The sequence below is a fragment of the Atractosteus spatula genome, chromosome 28, assembly GCF_055471065.1.
Source record: "Atractosteus spatula isolate fAtrSpa1 chromosome 28, fAtrSpa1.hap1, whole genome shotgun sequence".
Lineage (NCBI taxonomy): Eukaryota > Metazoa > Chordata > Actinopteri > Semionotiformes > Lepisosteidae > Atractosteus > Atractosteus spatula.
This window is the reverse complement of record NC_142733.1, coordinates 5,824,514-5,836,986: the sequence shown is the minus strand read 5'-3', so window position 1 is coordinate 5,836,986 and position 12,473 is coordinate 5,824,514. Positions and strand designations below refer to the sequence as shown.

General features: G+C 49.8%; 1 protein-coding gene across 13 annotated transcripts in view; it reads right to left on the bottom strand.

The window, feature by feature from the left end:
- Positions 1-12,473, bottom strand: part of LOC148813841 (unconventional myosin-IXb-like) — an 81,667-nt gene that overhangs the window by 18,042 nt on the left and 51,152 nt on the right. For 7 of the 13 annotated variants that reach the window (XM_088907369.1, XM_088907366.1, XM_088907358.1 and 4 more), the window contains exons 14-26: positions 12,104-12,179; positions 11,339-11,431; positions 9,447-9,560; positions 7,988-8,027; positions 7,424-7,546; positions 6,896-6,976; positions 6,267-6,377; positions 5,847-5,969; positions 5,320-5,469; positions 4,820-4,977; positions 3,354-4,160; positions 2,803-2,893; positions 1,510-1,668 (exon numbers count right to left, since the gene is read on the bottom strand). In XM_088907369.1, coding sequence (XP_088763495.1) covers positions 1,510-1,668; positions 2,803-2,893; positions 3,354-4,160; positions 4,820-4,977; positions 5,320-5,469; positions 5,847-5,969; positions 6,267-6,377; positions 6,896-6,976; positions 7,424-7,546; positions 7,988-8,027; positions 9,447-9,560; positions 11,339-11,431; positions 12,104-12,179 — 2,126 coding nt within the window. The remainder of the gene's footprint in view (positions 1-1,509; positions 1,669-2,802; positions 2,894-3,353; positions 4,161-4,819; positions 4,978-5,319; positions 5,470-5,846; positions 5,970-6,266; positions 6,378-6,895; positions 6,977-7,423; positions 7,547-7,987; positions 8,028-9,446; positions 9,561-11,338; positions 11,432-12,103; positions 12,180-12,473) is intronic. The other 6 variants (XM_088907362.1, XM_088907371.1, XM_088907359.1 and 3 more) reach the window with 5 other exon arrangements.

The following is a 12,473-nucleotide window of genomic DNA, read 5'->3' as shown; positions in this document are numbered from 1 at the left end:
TGCATTTTCTTTTTTAACGCAACTCAATGTCAAATTCAAAAAGGAGCTTATACGTTAGGCGCTGTTCAGAAACGTTCGAGAGACACAATCCAGCAAAAATAGGTATGCAACCCCACAAACACAAAACAAGAGAAACTCAAATTCCGCTGAAAGGCTGCAGAGATGCAGGATATTGTTTTTCTTAAAATGGCTGGTCACAAGTCAGAGCTCCTACCAGCCTAACCAAGGTGGGGTCTCCAAAATATAGCCTGTCCTACTGATCGCCACAGCTGTAAACAATTCAACCAGTTTAGGGTTCGATTTTTATGTTTTCCCATCAAGGGCAAGGAGATGGGAACTGCAGTGCACCTAAAGGAATTGTTGATGTTTGGCTATTTCGGTTAATTTTACAATAAGTCATAAAAGTAAACCAATACTAGAACCGGCTCCCACTGAATCCTCAGGTTGTAGAGGAGACATGTCTCTTTAAGATCAACACAAGAGAATGTTCAGGGTAAGTAAGTTCAGACTGAAGTGAAAGGGGAGCCAGACTTGGGAAAGTTAGTGTCAGTATGTGAGGGAATGGACCACAGTGGTTGGGCTATATCCACACACAACAGCCAAAATGCTCAGGAAGACAGATCAAAGGGAAGATGATTTTTTTTAAAAGCATCCTCCATTTCGGAATAAACCCACTGGATTTAGAAAAAACAGTTGTGGGTGTTTTTCACATCTCGGCTAAGAGCTACCAACACTGCCACCGCACATGGGGGAGAACGAGGAGGTGCAGGTCGACTGCCCCTGGACCTCCCGCCTTCAGGTTACCCAAGGTGAGCTCAGGAATCACTGCACTGATGGAAACCAGGACAGCCACTGGCAACTAATCCCACCCTGTAACTCGATGGTGCTCGGCTAATTGTGCTTCACCAGTTGGGGGGGATCCTGGTCACCATTAACATGATCCAGGATTAAACCTGTAAACTCATCCTGCACTCAGGCAGGTGTTCTTTTGAGTCCCTCATTTCCTAAAACACTACAGATGACACGGCCCTGTGCAGCAGGTCATACACACATCCCTCACCAACAGCGCCGCAAGCCTGCAAGAGCCGAGGAGGGCCATGGGGAAGCTATCCAAGCAATGAGGCTTTCGCAGAAGGCTTGGAGTGTACCCAGAACCCTTTTCTTCACATTGGCTGGACTAGGTGGATGTGCCCAAGGCAACTGATTTTAAACTCGCAAGGATCTTAACAAGTTATATTTGGAGAATCGCCACACAGTAGACTACAGTGAGAGAGAGAGATATATCAGTCAGCCACCAGAACACAAAACAGATCAGAAAATGCCCAGAGAATTGAACCATCACCCTCTAATCAGAGCTGACTAAGGACTGTGGACACGCAGGAGGCACCCGATGCTGGCTGGGGCAGTTCCTCCACAAGCTGTATGCAGTGCAGCACCTCGAACCCAGGCCACAGACTGGATCATAACCGGCATGCAGTGTCTGCCACTTTCCCTTGGTGTGGGCTGTACCTGTACCGGTGGCTTGGGGCGCATGGGTGTAAGGGGTACACCAGGACTAATGGGGGGCAGGGGGAAGGTCCAGTATTCGATGTCCTCCACCTCCGCGCTTTTAAACATCAGCTGACTGCGCACAAAGGCTAGCCTTCGCTTGTGATAGCGCACCCTGACCTACAGGGCCAGAGAAGTCAACACATGAAGACACACAGAGCTCCGCCCCCATATCCCAGCTCCACCTACTCCTGCACACCAGCATCATCCTGCCAGGATGACTGGCCCTGTGCACTGTTCCTAACTACAGGGTCTCAACAAAGATCCGTCTGCAGATCCTTTTCCGAGATCCTCCCAATTCTCTCTGCTTTTTTTTGGTATCCGAGCGGATGTTCAGAGACCGGCTAGCCTGAACAGTAAAAAAAGAACCTAAATGCATGTTAGCAATTTAAAAGTGTTTTTAGTTTAATTTTAAACTTAAGTTAAAAAATATTAGTTTGTCCGATGCTTTAATCCAAAGCAACTTAATGTTTGCACCCATTTCTACAGCTGGGCATTCTGCTGAAGCAATGAAATTGTCTTCGCCCACCCAGCAAGTTTTGTTAGAAAAAGAGACAGCTTTGCCTAGAGCCAGTTAAATGTTTGCTGTGCCAAGCTCTTACAGGAAACGTCACAACACCTCAAAAACTAACACTGATTCACTCTCAGATTGTCTCACCATTACTTAATCATAATTACAAACAGACTTCAGAAAGACAAAAATGATTGAAATGAGATGATCTCCTGCCCTCCCTTACACTCCAAGAAATCTTACAACCAATGGGGGGAAAAATAAATGCATTTTAAATGTAGCAAGCACAGAAGCAATGAAAATATGGCCTTGCTCATTCCCCAGAATTATTTGTGCTGTGCAGAATACAACCAGGGCTGCAAATGCAAATAGGGAAGAACGGTAAACATTAGCAGACCTTTTTGGTAAACATCAGGAAATGTCTTGCCTTGGGCACTAAACTATATTTCGTGACAACCCTGCAGTTCAGCAGAGTCTTCTGCGAGTTGAGAAATGGGGTGAACTGAGACGTGCCCAAGACTGAAGTTTACTCAGGTGCAACGCCATTGCAGAGGGCGGGCCAGATGTACTATAAAAACGAATAGACTTGTGCATTAAATCAAAACCCTGGTTAAAAAACATCTAATACCAGGGCTGATTTCAAGCATGCATGAAGCTGCATAAGGGCGTCTGCAGCGCTGAGAGGTTTTGTAATAAAAGGTGTCTTTGACCTTTCAGAACTCATTGCTCTGTTCTGCAGGTACCTCTGTTTTGGAAGACGCTCCACTAGGGCTGTCCGATCCAGAAGAGCCGCACTTGGACACATTATCCAGCGAGATGGACATCCCTCTGCTTCTGCAGTAAATAAAACAAGAATTAGAACCACAGGTTGCCCTGGCTCTCCGATACAAAAACTGCGCCTAGGATCCAACCAAGATTGCCTTTGCTTTATTGTAGAGTGCCTTGACATGCCTCATGAAAAATGCTAAATAACACATTAAAACAAGCTATGACAATTGCTAGCTAGCAAGTGGAAAAAACCTTTATGTATTTAAACGTTTGAGTTGTGGCAGGTTAAGTAGTGTATTTGTACTCAGCCAGTATTGCTGGGATAAATCACACCAGCGGCACCCACCCTGGGAAATGCCAGTACACAACCTGCATTTTAAGGCTGAAATTATAAGACTAAAATGGGACTAAAACGGAAAATGGAATTGAAAGAAAGGCAGAAAACCCAAAAAAGGCGAGCATAAGAATAACAGGTCACAAAAAAATGTGGTTAAACGGAGAAAGGCAAGAGAGCTTTGGCCCTTACTGCAAGGAATTCTTCCTCTTGTCCTCGGGACTGGAGGTGTCCTGGTGTCCACCCTCGCCCCTCATCTTCTCCCTCCACTTCTCGCCCTTGTCGCGCAGCTCCGCCTGCTTGCTGTAGCGCTGCAGGGTGCTGGTGGGGCTGCCGGGCTCCCTGTGGCCGTTCCGCTCGGGCTGGGGGCTGTCGAGGGGCAGGGAGCTGGGCCTGGCTGGGCCCGGCGAGCCCCTGCCCTCCTTCCTCGCCGGCTGCTCCTTCACCTTCCACTCCACAAAGGTGTACTGGTCCAGCTCCCTGCTGTCCGCCCGCTCCTTCCCCTCCGCCCCCGCCGGCCCCTCCGGGCCTCTGGCCTTGGGGGGCTCGGGGGCCGGCCGCTCGTCGGCCCCGGAGCTCCCCGAGGCTGCCCGCTTCAGCTCTCGCTGGCTGTGCTCCATGGCGCGCTGCCGCCTCAGCTCCCTCTTCTCCTGGCTGCTGCTCGTCCTGTGGGGCGGCCTCTTCTCCTCTTCGTGTTTTGCGGCCGGCTCCGGCGGCTTCGCCGCCTCTGCCGAGCCTGCACTGGGGATGTGCCCCTCTCCGGGCTCTCCGCCCTCCATCTCCGAGTTCGGCTTCTCTTCCAGCCCGTCTCTCTCTCCCCGCCTCTGCCTCTCCCTCTCCTCCAGACGCTGCTGCTCCTCTGCCTCTTGCTGGGCCTTCCTCGCTTGCCTCCTGGCTTCCTCTGCAGCCTCGGCCTCCGCCTTCGCCCTGGCCTCTTCCTCCGCCTTCGCCCTGGCCTCTTCCTCCCTCTTACTCTTCTCCTCCCGAAGGGACTGGCACCTAGATTTGTTAGAAAGAAACAGTTCAGCACTACTGTGTCCAGTACTGGGATGATGCACTTCTAGACATACATGTGAAGGAACTTTCATCCACTTGATTTCAAACCCAGGTGCAAACAGACGGGTATATCCCCGATATCCCAGGGCATTTCTCAAAAATTACTCTACAGTACCTGGATGGGAGACCTCCTGGGAAAGCTGAGGCTGCTGCTGGAAGAGGTGTTAGTGGGACCAGTAGGGGGCGCTCAACCTGCAGTCTGTGGGGGTCCTAACACACTGTACTGTAAAAAGGCACCGTCCTTCGGATGAGAAGTAAAACTGGAGGTTCTGATTCCGTGGTCAATAAAGATCCCAGGGTCTTTCTCGAAAAGAGTAGGGGTGTTACCCCAAGGTCCTGGCCAAATGTTCCCCCAGCCTTTACGAATCATGGCCTGCTAATAATCATCTCTGAACTGGCTTCATCTCTCTGCTCTCCTCCCCACTGGGAGCTGGTGTGTGGGGAGCAGACTATGCACTCTGGCTGCCAGGTGGGATCTACACATTGGTGGTGGAGGGGAGTCCCCATTACCTGTAAAGCACTTTAATTGGAGCGTCCAGGAAAGCGCTACATAAGCGTAAGGAATTATTAGCAGATGTAAAGGAAGGGAACATGAAACGCACCTGCGGCGTGCCGAGTGCCCCCTCACCACCGCCTGCAGCCTCCGGATGCCCTGCCGCTGCCTCCAGTAGGCCTGTCTCTGACGTGACCCGCGCCACACGGCCTGGATGATGGTGGCAGCCCTGCACCTCACTTGCAGCTGATAGGCCCGCCAGGCTCGCTGAAAGCAAAAAAAAAACATAGGAAAACAGAAAAAATGAAACGGCTAGATAATCCGGTACAGAAAGAGAATTGTTCCAGCACTCAAGAAGTTTTCAGGTCGCCTCCACCACTGCCAAAAGTATGGTATTGGGTGAGGGGGGGGGGGAATGGGGGAATTCTAGAGAATTTGCCAATCCCTTTACTTGAACAGGCTGTCTCTTTCGTAAACAGGTTACCTTCCCTCCTGATAAAATAAGTTCCAAGATGAAAGTCCCCTTCAAGAACAAAAACACCATTTCCCCCCCCCCAGTGTGTGTGCAAACAGCCCGCAGCGCCCCCATCTCTCCAGCAGGGGGAGTACCTGGATGGTGACCGCTGCCTGCCTCATGCGCAGGAACTGCATCCTCTCCAGCCGGGCGTGGAACCAGCGCTGCAGGAAGACGATCTTGCGCATCACTTCCTTGTGGAGGGTGTCCTGCAGCTCCTGCCTCTCCGCCTCCTGCATGAACACCTGGGCGCAGAAGAGGAGGGGAGAGTGGGTGAACGGATGGATGCTGCAGCCGAAGAAGATGGCCAAGAGACCGAGAGTGCGAAGCAGAAAAGAAGTGTTTCGTTGAGTGGGTCTCAACAACAACAAAAAAAAGGGGTGAAAGGCCAACCGACAGCACAGACCAACAAGCATTAATATCCTCAGGTGTTTGAGCAGGGAGCTGCATCAGCATGCGTAGGCTGCAAAAGAACAGATGAAGGTTCATTCCGTGCTGAAAGGTAAAGAAAACGAACGTTTTCGGCTGTGGAGCCTTCTCTAGCTGTCGCTGGATTAATAATCGTAACGTTTGGGGAGAATGTTTCCCCTTCTGCGAGACCCGAGAGGCCTCCAGGAGCTACCTTCGTCTTGCCGATCTGGTAGTGGGTGTCGGCCCACCCCATCTTCTTAAAGAGAGCGCCGAGGTCCTCCTGAGCCGGGCTGGCGCTCTTCGGCAGCAGAACCCGAAACTGCTCGATAAACTCCTTGAAAATCAAACCAAAAGAGAAGATCAATGGTGGTACTATAGAACAGTTGCCTTATGGATTTTCCATCCCTTGAGTAACCTTCCCCTTTGAAATTTCGTAGAAAATAACAAGAGGTGTGTTTTATTTCTTACAGAATTTATTTCACTAGGGTAATTATACCTTGTTTTCCTCAACTATAGCAATTGCAGCCAATGTTACATAAATACCTCCTTTGGCATCAACACCACCCTTTTAATCAAGAGCAAAGATCAGTTTTTGGATGTCATTTGATTCTCGCGGAGCACCCCTGCCTACCTGGAAGGTGTACTTGGCACTGTATCCCGACCGCCTGATGCGGACCGTCTCCAGCATGCCTGTGTACCGCAACTGCTGCAGGACCAGGGCCTCGTCAAACTGCATCTCCATCTGCAGGCACAGCGGAGCGAGCAAGCACACACCGTCACGCCAGCCCCGGTGAACAGCGGGGTCGCCCGGCCCACGTGCGCCTCGGCGTGCGCGCAGGGCACGAGGCCTGCGTGCATTATGGACGTGGAGTCGCAGGCGTTGCTCAAGCACTCCTGCGGTTCTCGAATCACACAGGGACCAGTCAAAAGACACAGGCAGAATGGCCTCCACTCAAGAGTAACTGGTCTCAATACTGCAGTTCACAGCCAGGAGGTGTGCTCACCCACGACTCGTTTTGACAGTCCGGTGACAGTAGCAGGACCACATGGGCAAAACTCCATTCCGCTTCCTTCAACAGCTCAGAAACACCCACTAACGAGGCTCAGTGGGCAATAAGGAGAAGGACACTATATGTACATGCAAGTGTCTTCTGACATTTCACATGGTCATACTTTCCTCAGTCTTTATCAATTTGCCAAACGTGTATGTGAAATAAAAGGATTTGGGTTTCCATATCAATGGAATATGCAAGGCCGTACCTTTTCAGCGTTGGAACGAATGCAGCGGATGAAGAATGGCTCGGCTCTGCCCAGCGTCTCCATCAGCTTGCTCAGGGACGTCTGAGGAGCACACGGAAGACACTTCAAAGAAACGGCTTGCTGAGAGGCTATTGTCAAGCGTGTAAGGGCCTGGACCTTTATTTCAGAAGCACTGAAGCTAAGGAGTTTCACACTTTTCTGGCTCAAGGTCTTCTTTGCAAGCAACTTCCCAAGCCAGATAAATAAAATGACTTTGAATGCACCATTAATGTCAAACAACGTAATCATATTATTGACTATAACTGCTTCTGGACCAGACTCGCTGTAAATGGGTGACTTTATGTGCTGCTACATGGGGGATGAGAACTTCCTTACTTCTGGGGACTCCCTAGAAAGCTCCGGGGACCAGCCAGGGTTCCCCAGACCCCTCAATCTGTGTTATCTATGGGGTCTTTAATCTTCAGAAAAGATGGAAGGCGAAAAAAGCGGAGCTGCTCCAGAGAGGCGGGCAGACAGAGGAAGGCTTACCTGGAACTGCGCACTGATGCTGGGGGGCTTCTTCTTCTTGTGCAGGTGCAGCAGAGACTTGGTGGTGCGGTCATGCAGCGTCAGGCTCACTATGAACTTGAGGGACCTGGAGTCAATCAGGCTCTGCGAGAGAGGACAGGAGGCACATGATATGTCACTATGCTTTTATCCCTTTAAAGAAAAGCTATGAATACGTCTGTGATATGCTAAACTTCAGCACATCTCAAAATACATTATGTTCAATGTGACTCCACTGATGATAAGTTCTTAAAGGAATCAGTAAGGCCAACCCTGAATAACCATTTTACTTAAGTTTAATTGAGTATAATCTAATCTTTTTTAAGAACATCAAAATGTATTAAGCATTGCTTTGAAGGGCGCTTAGTGTTTCATCTATTGCTTCAGACATGTCCAAGCTGTGTTCACATTTACCCTCCCCAGGGAAGCCGTGCATGAGGCCATATGGCAAGCAGTTCGTCTTACTACAAAGAACACGGGTGCATATGGCTTTCACTCCAGGGGGGAGAGGAGAAAAAAAACATCTGATAAGGAGGGCAAGATTACCTTGGGAATGATCTGCTTCTGTCTGGTGCTCTTACTTTTCCTGCAAGAAAGTTAGAGGTTATGCAGCGGCAGTCGGGAAAGAAAGGAGTGTCTGGGATGAAAGCCACATGATGTCAGTAACGCAGTGAGCGGTGAGGGGTTACACCCGGCACAGACACGAGATGAGGGAGGTGGGGGAGCCGAGGCCAGTCCGGGAGAGGGTGACGTGAGTGTTGGGGAGATCGATCCAGACAGCCAGCCCAGCCCAGCGACCCAGGTGTGAAAACCATCCCTGCCTCCAGATCTCATTTTCCTCCCCACTTTCCCAAACATCGGCAACGAGTTCCATAATGTCCTGATTTTGTACAGATCAGATTCAGCGGCAGGGAGAGGAAGTATTCTTGCCATTGTTACTGTAGTGGGGAGAGGGGTGGATAGAAATCTTTCTTTTTAATGTCACTGACTCCAAAACAACTGTGCGTTTCAGGCAAATTATCTGGTCAGTCTGCTCATGGTACGGATATTTTAGGAGCCACACTCAAATAAGGTATTTCTACCCCTCGAAGCAATGCAGGCAATAAGGTACAAGGCTGTTCTGTTTGGGGAACAGGGCTTTGACTTTGTACAGCCTTGGAACACAAAAATAAAAGAAACTCAATAGGTGATGCTGTACATCCCTAATAGCAGTGTTCCAGAAACAGTAGCACTCATGCTTCTTTCATGAACCCATGCAGCAGCTGCGATATTTAAGCATTTTCACCACGAGCACATAGCAGGCCAGCTCTGACACACGTGCACGCGGACACGATAACTCACTACAGCCATCTGATTGCAGGCAGTGAAAGCTCACATTGCACGAGTTTGATCTCTGTTCGAAAGGCTGAATCAACACGCTACAGCGTCTTCAGCACCAAGCAAGAACACTGCTGACATACTTTCTGATCGATTCTTTTTGGGGTGGGGTGAGGGGGGAAAGGTTTCGTCACTTTTCTTGTGCCTTGCTCTAGAGGCTTGATGGAAAAGTTAATCTGGATCATAAAAACGACAGATGAAAAAGAAGGAAAACGTTCACACTGTTCCCACTGCTCAGTGACATAACTTTAAGGTAGGAGCCCGAATTTTCCAGGAGATGCCGGTCTCCATTCATCATGACCTGGGCAGCTTTCAAACAAATTTCTGTATTTGAAAAATAATGACCAATGTCTTTCACAGAAAACAATTTGTAGGTTACCATCAGGATCATAGGACTTTCAACCAGTATTCCTACTGCTGTCTTGTCTTGGAAACCCCCCACCGCCTCTGAATTAGTTTGATCAAGCAGGAAGAAAACATGTCAGCACTGCTCTTTTGATAACGGGCAAAGAATACTTCCATTAGCTACAGGCGAGCGCTGGCAGCTCTTGCAATGTGCAGCTTGGCCACTGTTGGGTGGGCCTGGGCTGGGCTGTCCCGGGTGGTGGGGGTGAGGGTTTAGACTCACTGAAGGACGTGACGAGGGTACCGCAGACGACCCCAGGACTGGAGCAGCGTGCGAGGGTCTTCGCCGTCCCACTGCAAGCCCTTTATGGAGTTGATGATTTGGGCATGCATTTCCCTGATTTAACCACAATCAGAAGGGGGCGGTTTTCGGGGTGGAAGGAAGTGAGTAGAGAGCAGAAGGGGGGGGACAATACAACACAGAGTGGGGTTAGACACCATGAGAGGACAACTCCCCTCCACCTGAAACCTTTCACAGGTATCACACGCAGAACAGGCTCGGCGCTGTTGGAAGCCACGAGCAGATGGAAAACCATTTGTTGGTACGCTCTTGTGATGGAGGCTCACTTTCAGAAAAAACACACCTGGTGTGGATTATGAAAAAAAACTTGGTTCCTTGAAACCCAAGCACTGGGCTTCAGTCCCCTCAGTGCATGCATGCATGCATGCATGCATGCATGCATGAAAGCAGGTGGTACATCCATCTATTCTGTGTGCAACACCAGCAGTCTGTAGCTGCAGACCAGCTTGCCTGTGAGAGAGTTCCAGGACACATGTTAATCACTTCACTGCATGCTCCTGATTGACCCGCCCTGTGCCCACACCCGTCCAAACTGGCATGCTGCTGTATTAATTTTTTGGCAGTTAACCCACGTCCCCATGCTAGATGACACTGCGATTTCAGTGTTCACGTGATGGGATTCCACACCACTCCACCTCTGTGCATGCACTCCTGTACTTACCACAGAGGGGAATAACAGAAATGGGGGAGGCCAGACAGGGGGGACAGGGGTGGAGGACAGGGTACACATGGGCAATAAAGGACAATGAAAGGAAACTCGGATACCTTTCAGGAATGCTCAAGACATACACGAGAGATCGGAAACTAGGGGCTTAATACACCTACAAATCTTTCCTGTCATTTCTGCAGCAACAATTTTTTTTTTTAGATGACTGACTTGTTGAAATCATTAATTGGAAATGAGGTTTAAAAAAAAACACTGCCCTTTCAAAGCTATCCTCCCATTCCTACAGGAACAACCCCACCTCACCCCTGCTTCGTTTTCCACGGCATCCTCAGGTTCCCATTCGAATTTTTATTACCCTTCTTACGAGCTCAAGCTGTTTTTCCAGCTTCCTGTGGTAATCACCAGATTATCAGAGCTGAGCAGCCTGTGCCATTTTCCTGCCCCGTGCAGCAAGAAAAATAAAACTGGGAGAAATGAACGATTACTGCTATATGTGCCGAGACCCAGCGTGGAGGCGAAGCAGACACGGTGTCACAGTCCCTGTTGACTGAAACAGTCGAGTCTTTACGCAACATGCATGTGCTTCTGTAGTTCTTGGCGGCTAATTGCTCTGCTGATTGACTGGAGGTTTAAATGCATGCCTGGTCCAAAATAAGCAATGGCAATGTCGAACCTCGAACTTCTCCAGAAAGCACCATACAAATGCTCTGCAAGTATAAGTCCAGGTCTCATTTCTAACTTGAGATAGATCGTTTATCTACACACTGCCATTAGCATTTGTTTTTCAGACGGGGAATAAAACACCTAAAGCACATAGAAACTCCATTCAGCTTTGAAGATGAATCTAATGCAAAGCAACAGCTGGGCAGCACTGCTACAGTCTATTTGTGCAAGTGACCGTGCAAACCTTGTTATTTGCACCTCGAACCGTAACTCCTGTGGAGAGGTTTTGTTTGAGCAATATTTAAAGAGTAAGAGCTTCATTGGGATGAAATACGAAAGAAGAAACATACTGCTGCAAAGCCGAGATGTGCACCGAGACAGGCAGTGGGACCCTGGTGGATGAATTGAGCATGCCCAGAAGATACGGAGATGGCCTCCCTGCCCCAATCTCTGTCCCTTCCTGTTCCTCCACCAATCCACTTACTTCTTGTTCTCATAGCTAGCAAAGATGTCTTCAAAAGCCTCTAGAGGGAGCTCCTCAGAATGATCAAAGGAGAAATCAAGCAAAGAGCCACGGCTGTGGAGGGGAAAAAAGGTCACAATCCGCATCAGAGCCCAGGAGGCTCGGCACGTGGGCACACCGCACTGCACATCAGCCAACGACAGCGAACGATCCCGAAAGCCGATTTGTAAAGGTAACGGGAGCCCACTTCAGTTCTAGCTGGTTTCACAGAACTGCTTGGCTGTTAAACTTTCTGATGCCGACCACAGGCTAGACAAATTTACGTTACTAGTTACCCAAATTCACCAACAAAACGGGCATTATTAAGAAAGCTTGAACAAAAACAGGGCATCCTCTGGACCTAAATTCCACATCTTGTAGATCCTAAAAAGGGAATTATCATTAGAAACAAGAAACGCCGAAAGGGATGAAAACAGCCCAACGTTGTGCACATGCTGCAACATCACCTTTAGAGTGGGACTTGTATTTTATGGAGGCATACAAGCATAAAGCAGGGTCTGCTTGCTGATAGCGATTGGCTTGACGACAGCTTGCAGAGCGGCACAGCAGTTCAGCAGCAGAGGAGGGGGACAGGGGAGTAAACCTCACTTCCACGTGCCCTCCCGGTGCCATCAGCAGCTCCTGCCGTCTCTCTCTTCACCTAACGCACCGGCCCCACCCTGCCCGCCCCTCCCAGCCCCAGATCCCGCCTGCGTCCGGACCCTCGGGCAGGCGCCTCACGCTTACCGGTACATCTTCTCCACCGCCGTGTTCGACCGCTGCAGCTCCCCGAGCGGCGTCCGAGAACCGCGGCGCACCACACCTGCAGGACACAGAGCCACGGGGGGTTAAACAGAAGCAGAGCGACAGCCAACGAGGCGGACAGAACGCCGCGCTCAAGAAACGCAGCAGGTGACTGAATGACCTCTTTGCGCCCCGGCTTCTGTTTTCATTATAGATCGTGAATCCTCCTCACGGTTGCAGGAGTCCCACACAAGCAGAGCTTGCGTAATCACAAGGTTACAGGGCTGCGCAATACGAAACATGAGCCTGAATTCTAGGGGGAAGTCAGTCTGATGTAGCTACTAGTGTCTTGTTTGTTTTCTATGGTACCTGG